We start from the raw sequence: 14,705 nt of genomic DNA, 5'->3' as shown, positions 1-14,705 counted from the left end.
CCTTTTTTTATCCCCTATATATTCTCTGTGCGCTCATGTCTGCTAGGTTTACATAATGGCGTTTTTTTTTTATTTGGATTTTTAGGATGCCTTTTACTGATACTGCAATGTCACTCATACTTAAAATCACTTTTTGGACATCGATTGTCACTGCTGATGTTCTTTTAATAAATTGTTCTTTGTACAAAAAACCATTTACGCTTTTCGTTCTCGATCGAGCGCAGCTGCTAAGCAGTCGCGCCGCTCGCCACCATACACCATGCTACATCAACAGACACATCGAAATACAAAAGCGAGTGAGCAGATTCCGTAAGTACTTAGGAAATCAAGCGTGAATGCAGCGCGGGATCAGTTAATCACCACTATTTACAAAGCTTGGATCGAGCTAGCGGCCGCCAGCACCAGGAACGCGCGGGTACAGTGCACTGTAGCGCGAGCAACCGGCCACAACCAGCCGCCTAAACGCGTGCCGCCATATTGGATTTTTGATGCGTTTACCGCCTCTCCCAGGTGCCGCCACCATCGCCTTCTAAAAAAAACGTCCCCATTGGCTCTATGAGAGTGTCACTCCCTTGGGCGCGTGCACCGCGGTAGTCGTGGCAGTGGAACGCGCTATCGTGGCTGCGCGTGCTCGCGTTCGATCTGCCACAAAGACGGCGACAGCAGTGGGTGCCATGCCGTGGTGAACTCTAAAGGTAAGGCACGGCGGGTTTATTTCTCGCATAATATGCAGACTGTAATGAATTGTTAGCTTGTTAATCGTCTCGCTGCGCGCGGTCTTGCAATGCTTTCCTTGATGACGGTTACAGGGTGACACATATACGCACACACCGTCGCGTTCGTTCTGCTGCCGCCTAGCTGCCGAACGTTTCGGGCCTCCCGATTTTTATGCTTACCCGATGCAGTCGGCACAGCATGCTTTGTCATGCCGCACCGGTCGCGCTACTGATGACAGCTGTGTTCATTCATTTGATACAGCTTTCAAGCGTTCACATGTAACTGACGTGGCTCAGTTCTGGCTACTTCGAGGATGTTCTTAACTGTTGCTGCTGTTGTAGTGAGGACCCGTGCAGCCCGATCGCATGCATTTTCAGAGCTGTTCGTCGTCTGCTCTTCTGTCAAACTGCGTCTTTGCGTGAGCGCTGGTTAGGTTAGCGACATCGATATTTTTAGTTCGATTGTACGAACTGGCGGACTTTCGATCTTGTTTAGAGGCATGGCAAATCTGGGGCAGATTTGCAGTTTTTAGGGTGTATTCCGTTATAAGTTACGGCCTTTTATTGTGGCTCACCCGAGTGTTTCAGATGAGTCTCACGGCCCATATCGCCCATATGATTACAGGCGGGGAATGCAGTTGCGAAAAAGCAGTACAGACCAGCCGGTGTCGCTGCGCATTTTTGCCTTTTTCATAAAAGCGAAGGATTTTTTTTTTCGCATATTCGAAGTTGCTATGTGTCACTTCTCGCATGAAACGCTTACGAGTACTTGCCTTTGGGAAAGAAATCCGCCGTTTTCGAAAGATGTAGCGCCCTCTGGGGAGAGGCGAAAATCCGTGTGCTAGTGGGTGAAATCGAACGCTCGTGGGAGAGGCAGGCGCGATCTGGTTCGACAAGGAACCACCTGTGCAAGCGTAAGTGGCAAGTGTGCAAGCACTTGCTTACACGTGTTTTAAAATAAGTGTTTTTCATATCTACATAATATATATACAAAATATCTCTTTCAAAATATGTCTGGATGTGAGTCCTTCTGTTTGGAAACAGCCAGCCAATATATATACAAAATATCTCTTTCAAAATATGTCTGGATGTGAGTCCTTCTGTTTGGAAACAGCCAGCACACTTACTTATTCTAGTATTACATCCTCAAAGGCCCCATTAAAGGGGTATTACATGAGACGAGTTCTGGGCACATGGTTGATTCAATGGATGATCTGAGTGATGATAAGTCTCGAATGAAGTACGACGGCATTGGGCAAGTCAGTCCAGTCCTTTGCAGTGCAGACAGAAAATGATGATAGATGAGCCCTTGTAAAGGCAAATACATTGGGCATGTTTATAATGCACCCTAACGATCGTGCACACAATGCGACAATAAATTTTCACAATGCCAGAATCTCGCCGCCCCCCTATCTCGTATATACAGGGTCAGTCACACTTAGAGGGAACACGGCTCCACGTGGCTGCGCACACGAGGAGCCGTGCTCCCTCTAAGTGTGATTGACCCTGTACAATGACAGGTAAACGTTTTATAGTGTGGTAATCTGTCGATACAGGCAAACTTCAATCTTGCTGCAACGGCCCTTCAGGCGTTTTAATAACAAGTTTCATGTTGCTGCTTACACTGAGGTCTGCCCCATGTGATTTCTTGTTGCGTGTGCAGAATGCGTTCCCAGCTGAAGTTTCAGCTGTCGTGGCTGATCGCGGAGAATGAGCACAGTCATGACGGTCGGCTCGCTGCCTACCGAGCCTTCTTTGCAAAGCAGGCGCCTCTCCTGGACTCCGATGCGTCGTTTGTGCTCAGCGAAGTGTACAGGAAACCCGTCAAGAACCTCTATGAAGAGGCCATATACCAGGTGGACTGCACGATTGAGTGGTCAGCCACTCTGTGGTTCAACCTGTCTTACAAGTACCAGCTGGTAGGGGCATGGTTCCGAGTTGGCCTGGACATATGGCTTATTTTATATTCATTCATTTATTACTTGCTACTGGTGTTGTACAAGGTCTTGGACAGGAGGGGCAGAAAAATTAGTAGAAGGGGAGTAATTACTCATTGGCATCCACACAAGCCCAGCCATACAGGTACAGAGGTCAGTAAAGCTTTGTAGGGCGCTAGCTGGTCGTGCATACTGAGACTGGGGAGCGCTAGGTTCTATACAAGGGAACAACACACACAAAGGAACAACACGAGACACGAGCGCAATTTTTTTTACTTACAACTGAGTTTATTTTCGACATGGCATAAATTTATACACATCTTGTCATGGGACACACAAACATAAAAGCGTTAAAACCAGCCAAGATAGCCGAGCAATCGAAAACCATGCAAGATACAAGCTATCCTCGCAAGTCATGAATTTTAGATCTGACCAGCTAAAAACAATCGCTCGTGTCTTGTGTTGTTCCATAGTGTGTGTTGTTCCCTTGTCTTGAACCTAGCGCTCCCCAGTCTCAGTAGGTACAGAGGAAAGCTGTAAAGCTTCCGAAGAAACTGCTTAGTTAAAGAAAAGTTCATCCTGGACCTACGAAGTCTCTGTGGAAGTTGTATACATATCCTTTGTAGCAGTACGGCTGCGCTTGGGCGGGTGCCAGTGATAATAGACACTTTGAGTTGGGCGTACGCAGTGAGCTAGCATACGCAGCGACTCTGCGGGCAACGAATGTGCATGCACAGAACACTGCATATCTCGCAGTGGAGCTCTAAGCCCCTTTCAATATGTAGGCCAGTTTCTTGCCATCCCTCATGACTGTCATTGCATCAGGGTTACTTCCATTGCAACATGCCATGAAATGCTACCGTTGAACAGCTTTCTTGCACAAAAAGATAGCGTGCTTGGGAGTGTATATTCCCCCCCCCAAAAAAAATGTATAATGGGTTGTTTGTGTGCGAGGAGTGTGCTCTTGTAAACCTCATTGTCAAGAAAAAAAATGGAACTGCATTAAGAGACTCTGTGCATGATTGCTTGCAGTTGGCCAAGCATAATGAATGTTGTACATGCTGTGCTTTGGCTGCCACCCTAGGTTCTAGCGTGTGTGTGATTAGTGTGGTTAATCTGTGGCAGTATGATTAGTAAAAAAAGTGGTTGAAGGAACTGTGGGAGAGGATTAAGGCATGCTTACGTGCTTGGAGAAACTAAAAACTAAAAAAGCACTCAGAGTAAACCAGGGTTTCTTAGGAACCCAGTTTGAATACCCACGTATACTGAACATGCCTATACGTGCTCATGTTCCTGGCACGATCACGTGGTTCTTTGGAGTAAACAACCTCACGTGGTGACGACGGGAAGGATGGTTTATTGGTTTATTGGGGCTTAACGCCCCAAAGCGACTCAGGCTATGAGGGACGGCATAGTGAAGGGCTCCGGAAATTTCGACCACCTGGGGTTCTTTAACTTGCACTGACATCGCCCAGTAGACGGGCCTCTAGAATTTCGCCTCCATCGAAATTCAGCCACCGCGACCGGGATCGAACCCGCGTCTTTCGGGTCAGCAGCCGAGCGCCGTAACCACTGAGCCACTGCGGTGGGGTAAAACGGGAAGGATGGCAGATGGTCCATGGGCTTGCAGCGATGATTACGCGCTTAGTTTTGGCAAGTTTCACAAGCTTGGAGGTGTGACGTTGCACAAGCTTGGAGGTGTGACGTTGCACAATATCTGTCATGTGATGTCCCTAAGAAACCCTGGGTTACTTGGAGTGCTTTTTGGTTTCCCCAGGCACATAAGCATGCCTTAATCCTCTCCCACCGTTCCTTCAACCACTATTTTTTTACTAATCATACTGTCACAGATTAACCACACTAATCATACACACACGCTAGAACCTAGGGTGGCAGCCAAAGCACGGCATGCGCAACATTCATTATGCTTGGCCAACTGCAAGCAATCTAGGAGGTGTGATGTTGCGCAATATCTGTCGTGTGATTTTGCACAATCCCTGTCGTGTGATGTTACATAATCTGGCATGTGATGGTCGTGGTTGTTTCCACATTGCCGCACAGGTGGGCCAGGCATGGTGTAAAGCAGGCAGGGAAAATATGGAGCAGGACGGTGGGGGGCTTTTCCAGTGGTTGATGCCCAGCCCCGTTGAGGCCTTTCCACTGGCCACCCACCCGGTCGACCGAGATGCCGCCTTGTTCTCCGTCTCGTTCGGCACGCTGGCGGGACTGGAGACATTTGTCGAGCACCAGCTCTTTTCAAGGCGGAAGGTGAAAGACCACCGCAACTACCACATAGGTGCAACCTTCCAACACGACCAGCGGTCCCTACATGTTGACCTCCACCTCAACCACCACAGTGCCTGTCCACAGCGAGTTGCGGAGTACCGATTTGCGGTGCCATACGCCAACATCCTCAAGGTGCGTGGATTCTCCAGGCCATGTGTGGTCTTTTCTTTTATTATTTTTGGACAAGAGAAAACATGCATGAGCACTGGTCGTGTGGTTAGCTAGCAGGCAAGTAACAGATTCAACCAATGCAGTACGTTATTGCAGATGACAGAATGCATGCAATGTACAAAATATCCAAGGAACAAGTAACTCCAAGTCTACATATATTAGAATACTATACTTATCTTCTATGCCTGCTCTCATTAGATATAGCTGTTACATAACTGTAAGCAAGGGCAACGGGCACAGTAGAAATTACCTACCACTTATGCACAGTTAGGTAGTCTTCCGCAGACATGTTTGCAGAATTGCCTTTGTTTATTAGTAACAAATAATAGAAAACCATCCGATGACAGGATTTCAGCTTGCAGCGTTGTGTGCAAACCAGGTTGCAGCATGCCCGCTGTGTCCTTGACAGGATGAGTTTTTCGTGTCCTATCCACAGTCTCTCTGGCCTGCCGATGTTGTATTATGTCTGCGGCATTTTAAAGAACCAAGGCAGGACTTCGCAAATATACAAAATGTAGATGCTGCTTTTATTGCAAATTGGACATCTTTTAATTAACAAGCGATCAACATTAGTAAATATATTGGTGATAGAGCCTAGCGCTACAAAGTAGCTTTTCGTTTCTCATTCTTTATGCAGGGAAAGTTCTACATGATGTAAGCTAGAGTGTACACTAAACCTTTCAGTGCAATAGTACTATTGACTTCGGTGAAGGTCTTCAAGGTAAATGCTTTCAGGGTAAATACCTTTGTGGTATAGGTCTCTTCTTCAAAGGCCATTCTGGCTAAAGGCCTTTGTCCAGATTTAGGCCAAAGGCCTTTTGGTAGTTTTTTAGGCCAAGTGCCTTTAGCACGTTAGGACCTTAAGTGCCCACTATAAAGAGTGTTACTGCACATTATTCCGCTCTTAGCCATGCTAAGCTGTCTGCTGCTTTTTGTTAACTCAAAGCCCCAAGAACAGAGAAAAATTTATAGTTAAAACCTTGTGGAAATAAGTAAGCAAAGTACAGAAATTTTCATTGTGCTGGTCGTGCATTTTAAAAATAAGTCTTATCTTTACTTTGCAGTGCAAAATTTACCATGCTGACTGAGCTCTTAACTTGTAATAAAAGCAGTACCCCTTTTCCCGCAGTTAGGTTGGTCGGTTGGTTTATGGGGTTTAACGTCCCAAAGCGACTCAGGCTATGAGAGACGCCGTAGTGAAGGGCTCCGGAAATTTCGACCACCCGGGGTTCTTTAACGTGCACTGACATCGCACAGTGCACGGGCCTCTAGAATTTCTCCTCCAAAGAAATTCGACCGCCGCGGCCGGGATCGAACCCACGTCTTTCGGGTCATTAGCCGAGCACCATAACCAGAAATTGAGCTTCATTGCTCTTCTGGCTCAATAATGGCTCTCTTTCAATGAAACACTTAAACGGCCTGCTTTTTTGACTCTAAGTGTGTGCTTCGATTAGACGCTTCATCGCTGAAGTGGGTGCATCTAGCTGATGAAATTGTGGACAGCACGCAAACAGGAAAAAGCACAAGAACGCACCCAGACAAACATTCTGCTTGTTGTCGGTGGATATGGAAGAGCAAGAAACAACATTCTGTAATTAGATTATGTGGTCACAACTGCCTTCTAAGTGACAGCTCGAACAATGCTTGCTGCTAACCTAGGGGGGGGGGGGGGGGAGGCCAGAGGCTCTTGCTTTTTTTCCACACATCCCCCTCTTTGGACCTGCCCAGTTGCCTGGGTAATAGACTCTGTTGTCAGGTTATGCAGAGCTGGTACAGGAATTGCTCGATGCACAGAGCAGTAGAGAGAGGATGCTTGGAGTGCACATCGAGGCCGACTATCACAGACTTGCTTGTTGTTCCATGGTATGGTTTGCTGCCTTATCTTACCGGTTTCTTGCTGGTATCTTACCGGTACTCACCTATGGGGCAGAACCGTGGAGGCTAACGAGAAGGGTTCAGCTCAAGCTAAGGACAACGCAGCGAGCTACGGAAAGATAAATGATAGTAGGTGTAACGTTAAGAGATCGGAAGTGGGCGGAGTGGGTGAGAGAACAAACGCGGGTTAATGTCATCCAAATTGAAATCAAGAGGAAGAAATGGGCTTGGGCAGGGCACGTAATGCGAAGGCAAGATGACTGGTGGTCCTTAAGGGTGACGGAGTGGATTCCAAGGGAAGGCAAGCGTAGCAGGGGGCGGCAGAAAGTTAGGTGGGCAGGTGAGATTAAGAAGTTTGCAGGGATATGGTTGCCGCTACTAGAAAAGGACAGGGTTATTTGGAGAGACATGGGAGAGGCCTTTGCCATGCAGTGGGCGTAGTCAGGCTGATGATGATGAAGAAGGTGGTAGTTTGCTGCGTGACCTGCAGGCCTGGCAAACCACTGGCTGATGGCATTTTGTTTTGACGTGCCATGTCTGGAGATATTCACAAAAACCTTTTGAGGTACAACTGGTGACATACACATTGTAGCTATTGGTGTTTATAGTCCCACGTGAAAAACCTTAGGCCTAATCAACATTTCTAGGTCCTATGTGGACTTGAGTGAATGAAGGGGCTTGCTGCAGCATATATCTTAAGGCTTCTAATGCTGTTTTGGCTTTCCTTCGTTATTTGTGGCCCCCTATTTGTCTATTTGTCATTTCCTGTATTCTTCATTGCAGGTACCATTGTGTTGAGCCTTTTGCTGTTCGTGGGCAACTGATAATAATGAGCAATGATAAAATAATTTAGTGTGTACAACAGAAAACACATTCACTGTACATTGCACTGGAGGATAAAGTTATGGTGGAAAGGGTGTATACAGAAGCAGCAGCATGGTCAGTGAACAATATTAGAACCTCTTACAGGGGGGGCTAGGTGTTTTTAGGCCTGTAGATGTTAAGAATTTTATACTCTTCGGTGATGGAGTTCAATTTAAGACCAAAAACTTCGGAAGGGAGCAAGTCAACTGCTAAGCTGCCATTCATGGAAGGAGAACACCCAGGAGTGCAAACTCCATCGGGGCCGTCCTGAGCAAACAGTCTGATCACGTCATGCGAAAAGGAAACACCAGTAGAACCGTACACATTAACAGTGACTAGCCACACTAAATACAAGGTAACCAATCTGCATTATTCACGGTGAAAATGCTCGCTGAATAAGTTTCAAAGTTTGTTTCCCATCTAACAATACAGATGGAGTAATCATAGAAATTGCTGCCCTTAAAGGTGCACTGAAGAGGAATCTGAACTTGTCTTTTTGCCGCGGGAACTCGATCTACACGTTTCTAGCATTCTTAGAAACTGCGACTTATTGCCCTGTGTGGCCAATTTCCCTAATTAAATCGAATTAACGTACGGCTCCCGCCCTTTTTTTTGAATTCTGCCTCGTACGGTGGGCGGAGTCGACCAACGCGTGGAGTGCCTTTCACCCAGTCCCGTGGCGGCTTGCCGCTCTGCCATCGGCGGAGTAATACGTAGTAGTCCGTAGTAGCAAATAGTCCGCGCGTATTTTTATTTCGGCGGGCTTATTTTGCGGCTATATTATCTGCGAATGAAACTATTTATTCATGGAAACCTAAAAAACAAAATAAAGCGAAAGCAAAGCCTCCACGGAGCTGGCTGAAAGGAACTTCACGCGTTGGTCGACTCCGCCCATCGTACGAGGCAGAATTCAAAAGAAAGGGCGGGAACCGGACGTTAATTCGATTTAATTAGGGAAATCGGCCATACAGGGCAATAAGTTGCAGTTTCTAAGAATGCTAGGAACGTGTAGATCGAGTTCCCGCGGCAAAAAGACAAGTTCAGAATCCTCTTCAGTGCACCTTTAAGCAGTTTGACGAGTCCGCGATCCTAATGATTGGCAGGGAGGCAGCATGAGAGTTTATACAATTTTAAAAACAAGCACATCAAGGAAACACCAAAGAATGCTCAAAACAGCAATATGTATACATAAGGAAACTTAAACCGCGTTATTAAAAAACAAATTATGAAGTTCTCGGTGTGAACAGGAAAACAAATCGAAATTAATGTGGATATACCTATTTAGAAGAGATGGAAGAGTGTATTGAGAGCATTCTTTAACAAGATTTAGTCGGGGTGTCGGCACTGTCCATTCTTTGCCGTGTTTGTTGGATACACCGATTCTTTTTTCTTTAGTTCTGCTAAATTGTTAAGATTTGTTATATTATTCTTGATTTCTGTTTTGAAAGTGACACTAAGGCGATACAATGATTATGTGCTTTAATGACTCTGGAACGACGAAAGTTGTTGTTGTTGTGTTGAATTTATTGGCGCATAAGCAGCTAAGGCTATCATGCGCCAAGAACAAGGTATGGAAAAATTGGCTTGGTCAGAGTTTGAAAACAAAGTGGATAAAAACGGTGGTGTAAAGGGCCTAAAAGTTATTTTTACTAACTAGCTGATGAAAGACAAGAATTTTAAAAATGTCTGAGAGCAGAAACTTTTAAAGGTTGGGTCGCCTCTGCAGACATCCTTGGCTCGGCAAGGATTTCGAGGCTCCCAACAGCTCAGATAAAGACCTCAGCCTCCCTCTCATGATTGAGAAAGTGGCTGAGGTGTATAACTGTATGTAGTGAAGCACAGGGTGAGTAAATTAGAGTTTGTGAAGAATACTGGCTTCCCTTAAAAAGCTAAAAACACAGGGTATACTGACAAGTGCATCTTTGCCTAAAATCAATGCTGGATGAAAAGGAATCTGTTCTTTGTAAAAGGTAGTAAAATGTTTTTTCCTTATAGATTCAAGTTCCGTACATGAGAATAATATGTGGGTTACTGTTAGTTCATCTCCGCACTTTTCACAAACAGGTTTGTATTCTTTTGTAAGTAGGAAGTTGTGTGTGAGATGTGTGTGTCCAATACGGAGACGGCATAAAATAACTTCGATGAATCGTTTTTGGTGTGAGCATGATTTCCATTCGCCTAGGATGGGTTTTACTAAATGTAGCTTATTATTTCTTTCAATATTCCATTGCGACTGCCATTTATTTCTTAGCTTGCACTGTACCAACTTCATACAATCATTGTAGGGGATGTTCACTTTCTTGATTTCTTTGTTCCGAGCTTTCCCAGCACATTAATCTGCTTTCTCATTGCCAGCGATTCCAATGTGGCTGGGAACCCAGCAAAATTTTATGTCTTGTCCCTGTATTATCGCGCTTGTTATGTTGTGTATGATATCCCCGATTAGTGGTGTCACTGCATTGCTATGGTGAAGTGAGGTTAGTATGCTCAGAGAATCAGTGTAAATGATACTGTTCTGAATGTTCTCATTTATTATTTTTTCTACAGCCACCAAGACTGCGTAACACTCGGCGGTGAAAATGGATGTACACTCAGGTAGCCGCACTATTTTTTCCCAATTATTCTGAACTACAGCACTTCCCACATAGTGCGCCGATTTTGATCCATCGGTATAAAATGCTTCGTATTCTCCGTATTTTTCGTTGAGTGCTAAATATTCCTGTAATATCTGTTCATGTGGAGTATGTTTTTTCTGAAATTGTGTTAATGTGAAGTCGCACACAGATGGTAGGCAGTACCAAGGCGGGAGTGGATCACGTTTGCATGGGCGTCCGGAAGGGGGGGCAAGGGGGGGCGGTTGCCCCCCCTTGGAATTACTGATATTATTTATGCCCTAGTAGAAAACAACTACAAACCTACCGCTTCCCCCGTCCCCAGACATCGGGTGCACCCCCCTGGAAAAAGTTCTGCGGACGCCCTTGCACGTTTGCGGGCAATATTAGGCAATGTGTCCATTATATCTAGTTCTTGGCATTTCTCTTCAAAGCGGAGAAGGAGTGGTCTGATTGCTAGAGGTTTGTTGGTAAATAGTGTTCGAGATGGACACTTTGTAACGAGTGGGTAACAGATGTGTTTAGGCTGGGAACGGATCTTTAAAATGTATGAGCATGTGAGCGTTGTTCTTCTGTCTGCAAGTGGTGGTTCATTGGTTTCTACGTACAGGCTTTTTATTGGTGACGTCCTGTATGCACCAGTTGAAAGGCGCAATCCAGAATTGTGCACAGGATCCAGTCGCTTCAAGTACGATGGCCTTGCTGATCCATACACTATGCAACCATAATCTAAAACGGAACGTACTACAGAGCGATAAATGTGTAGAAGACATACCCGATCAGAACCCCAGTGTTTGCGTGATAGGACTTTCAGTATGTTCAGTGCTAGAGACGCCTTCTTTTTCAGTGCGTTTATGTGAGGCAGGAAAGTTAGTTTTTTGTCGAAGGTGATGCCTAGAAATTTGTGCTCGTTTTTGAAAGGCAGCTCGGTTTGGTTGAGGTGTAATGTTGGATTTGTGTGCAAGCCTCGTTTGAGTGAAAAAAGTAAGGCCACCGTTTTCTGTGTTGAGAACTGGAAACCATTCTTGTCTGCCCATGTTGCCATTTTGTTGATTGTAAGTTGTACTTGTCGTTCGCATGTGGATATATTGGAAGATGTACATGCTATATATATATTGGAAGATGTACGGAAAGATAAATGATAGTAGGTGTATGACGTGATCAGACTGTTTGCTCAGGACGGCCCCGATGGAGTTTGCACTCCTGGGTGTTCTCCTTCCATGATCGCAATATCTGTCGTGTGATTTTGCACAATCCCTGTCGTGTGATGTTACATAATCTGGCATGTGATGGTCGTGGTTGTTTCCACATTGCCGCACAGGTGGACCAGGCATGGTGTAAAGCAGGCAGGGAAAATATGGAGCAGGACGGTGGGGGGCTTTTCCAGTGGTTGATGCCCAGCCCCGTTGAGGCCTTTCCACTGGCCACCCACCCGGTCGACCGAGATGCCGCCTTGTTCTCCGTCTCGTTCGGCACGCTGGCGGGACTGGAGACATTTGTCGAGCACCAGCTCTTTTCAAGGCGGAAGGTGAAAGACCACCGCATTAAAGACAAAAAGTCTTTAATGGAGTTGAGCATTCTGCCACGGATGCCGAGCTCAGCTAAGTCCTGGAGAATCCCGAACCTCCAGGTTGTATCATATGCTTTTTCTAAATCAAAAAAGACGCTAAGACAGTGTTGTTTGTGTATAAAAGCTTCTCTGACAGTATTTTCAAGGCGGACTAAGTGATCTGTAGTGGAGCATCCTTTTTTAAATCCACACTGATGGATATCAAGCAGTTCACAGGATTGAAGAACAAAGGTTAGTCTTATATTTAGGACACTTTCGAAGGATTTGGCGAGGCAACTGGTTAAGGCTATGGGTCTATAACTGCTAGGAGAGGTTGGGGGTTTACCAGGTTTGAGAAACGGTACAATAATAGCTTTCTTCCAGGCTACAGGTATTTTCCCTGACATCCAAACTGTGTTGAAGAATCTTAAAAGTGCTGCTATGGCAGGCTCAGAAAGATGTGCAAGCATTTCATAATGTATATGGTCGGGTCCTGGAGCAGTTTTTTTTCCGGCAGACAGTACTCTGTTGATTTCTTGGCGGGTAATTAGACTATTGTATTTTTCATTTGCACCTCCAGTTGTTGGCAGCCGCTGTTTTTCAGCTGTATTTTTGTATTTTAAAAAGGACTGCGTGTAGTGTGATGAACTTGAAACTGCAGTGAAATGTTCCCCCAATATGTCTGCCTGTTCCTGTATGCTTGTTTGTGTGCCAGGTGTTGTTAAAAGCGGAATTGTGAGTGGTGAAAAGCTACCGTTTAATTTGCGAACCTGCTCCCACATTTTTTTAGATGTCATCTGACTGTTAATGGATGAAACATAACTCTGCCATGATGCTTTCTCGGCACCCCGACGGACGTACCGAGCTTTGGCTCTTGCCTTCTTAAAATTAACGAGATTTTCATGTGTCGGGTACCGGCGAAATTTACCCCAAGCTCTGTTTTGTAGTTTTTTTGCTTCCTTGCACTCTTTTGTCCACCATATTTTATGACTTTGTTGCACCACTCCTGACGACTGTGGAATAGCTGTGAGTGCGGCAGTTATGATACAATTAGTGAACTTTTCATTTATCTGGTCGATGGAGAGATTATCTAAAAGTATATTTTCTAAATTTGCCTTTGCTCTAAAAAGTGACCAGTCGGCGAGGTGAAGCTTCCAGCGCCGTGGCCTTGTGGGGATTATTTCCGGTGGGGATGTTAAAGTGATTAGTACAGGGAGGTGGTCACTGCCATTTGGATTGTCAATGTCATCCCATTTAAAATCATTAAAAACAGAAGGTGAGCTAAAAGACAAATCTAAAAAGGTCATTTTCCCCGAGGCAGGGGAGCAGTAGGTGGCTTTTCCTGTATTTAAGAGACATACATTGTTTGTGAGGATAAAATCTTCGATTATTTGACCCCTAGAGTCACAGTGCTCGCTTCCCCAAAAAGGGGAGTGAGCGTTGAAGTCCCCAACTACTAGATACGGTTCTGGAAGTTCATTGATAAGTTCTTGTAAATCGTGGACTGTTAATGTAGAATGTGGAGGAATATATGGCTTTAATGACTCTGGAACGACGGAAGAAAGTTGCACCTGGATGTCGGGACGGTGAATTAAATATTTGTATTTCGGAGATATTTTTGCATTAAGGGGGGAAGAGGGTCTTTGAAATAAATTTTTATTAAGGAAGTCACAACTATGAAATCTTAAGGGAACATGCATTTTTGCATGCTGATTACAAATATGTAATTTAATTTTATCTACAACAAGTCCTTGTGCACTTATGCAATATGTTAAGTAACATTTGCTGATAGTTTCAAAGAAATTCTGCTGCAGGGAACATGTTAGATTGCATGCCATTGGTTTCTCTTAACGTCAAACTGTGCAATAAGGGTAAAATTATCATCCTGACTGTTATAGAAAGTGAGTTATAGGATTTTGAAATCATCAGTTTCTTCCCATTTGTGAAGTGGCAAATTCAGAACCATGCAACTTGACTTTTACGATAGGCAGGATAATAATTTTGCCCTTATTGCATAGTCTGATGTCAAGACAAGCCAATGGCATGCGTCCTAGCAAGTTTCCTGCAGCAAACTTTATTGAAAGCTCTTGGCAAAAAGTTAAATAACATATTATATAAGTGCGCAAGGACTTGTTTTATATAAAATTAAATTACATATTTGGAATCAGCATGCCAAAGTACATGATTCTTCAAGATGCCGTTATGGTGGCTTCATTAACAAAAATGATTTTTTTCTAAGACCAGCATCCCCCTTTAAATGAATGTGTTCAAGGTTAGTGAATGTTGTAGTACCCCCCACTAACTGGCAGTAGCTTAAATGCGAGTTGAATACTGAATACTGGTCAAATATTTAGGGGTATCCCCCAAGGTGGAGTAGATTTGTGATAAGGGAGTAATTACTGATTGACATCCACCCGAGCGCAGCCATATGGCTACGAAGGAAAGCTTTGCAGCTTTCTCAGAAACTCCGCAGTTAAAGAAAAATTCGTCCTGGTCCGGGGTTCGAACCCGGGACCACGGCTTCACCGGAGCAGTCGCTGTACCAATTGAGCTAACCGGGACGGCAAGCTTATGGTAGGGCAAGAGCAAATTGATCAATAACTTGAAGTGGGAACTGTGTTGGCCAAAATTTTTGACCAGCACAGTTCCCATTTCGAGTTATTCATCAATTCGCTCTCGCCCTACCATAAGCTTG

General features: G+C 44.9%; 1 protein-coding gene and 1 pseudogene across 2 annotated transcripts in view; both read left to right on the top strand.

Moving 5' to 3' along the window:
- The first annotated feature begins 2,452 nt into the window (after window positions 1-2,452).
- On the top strand, window positions 2,453-10,426 carry LOC149357881 (uncharacterized). The gene is made up of 3 exons (XM_089576680.1): window positions 2,453-2,572; window positions 4,715-5,071; window positions 10,397-10,426. Exons 2-3 carry the CDS (start codon window positions 4,751-4,753, stop codon window positions 10,424-10,426), a joined length of 351 nt encoding a protein of 116 aa, XP_089432806.1. The 5' UTR covers window positions 2,453-2,572; window positions 4,715-4,750.
- Window positions 10,427-11,818: 1,392 nt separating this feature from the next.
- The window catches only part of LOC149357878 (uncharacterized), a 35,236-nt pseudogene continuing 32,349 nt past the window's right edge, over window positions 11,819-14,705 (top strand). Inside the window, exon 1 of the transcript XR_016289374.1 lies at window positions 11,819-11,989. The product of XR_016289374.1 is annotated as an uncharacterized LOC149357878 (transcript). The remainder of the gene's footprint in view (window positions 11,990-14,705) is intronic.

Source organism: Amblyomma mixtum, chromosome 3, assembly GCF_055824585.1.
Source record: "Amblyomma mixtum isolate Tamu chromosome 3, ASM5582458v1, whole genome shotgun sequence".
In the NCBI taxonomy this organism is placed as follows: Eukaryota; Metazoa; Arthropoda; class Arachnida; order Ixodida; family Ixodidae; genus Amblyomma; species Amblyomma mixtum.
Note: the sequence above shows the minus strand (reverse complement) of the source record. Positions and strands in the feature narration are given on the sequence as shown.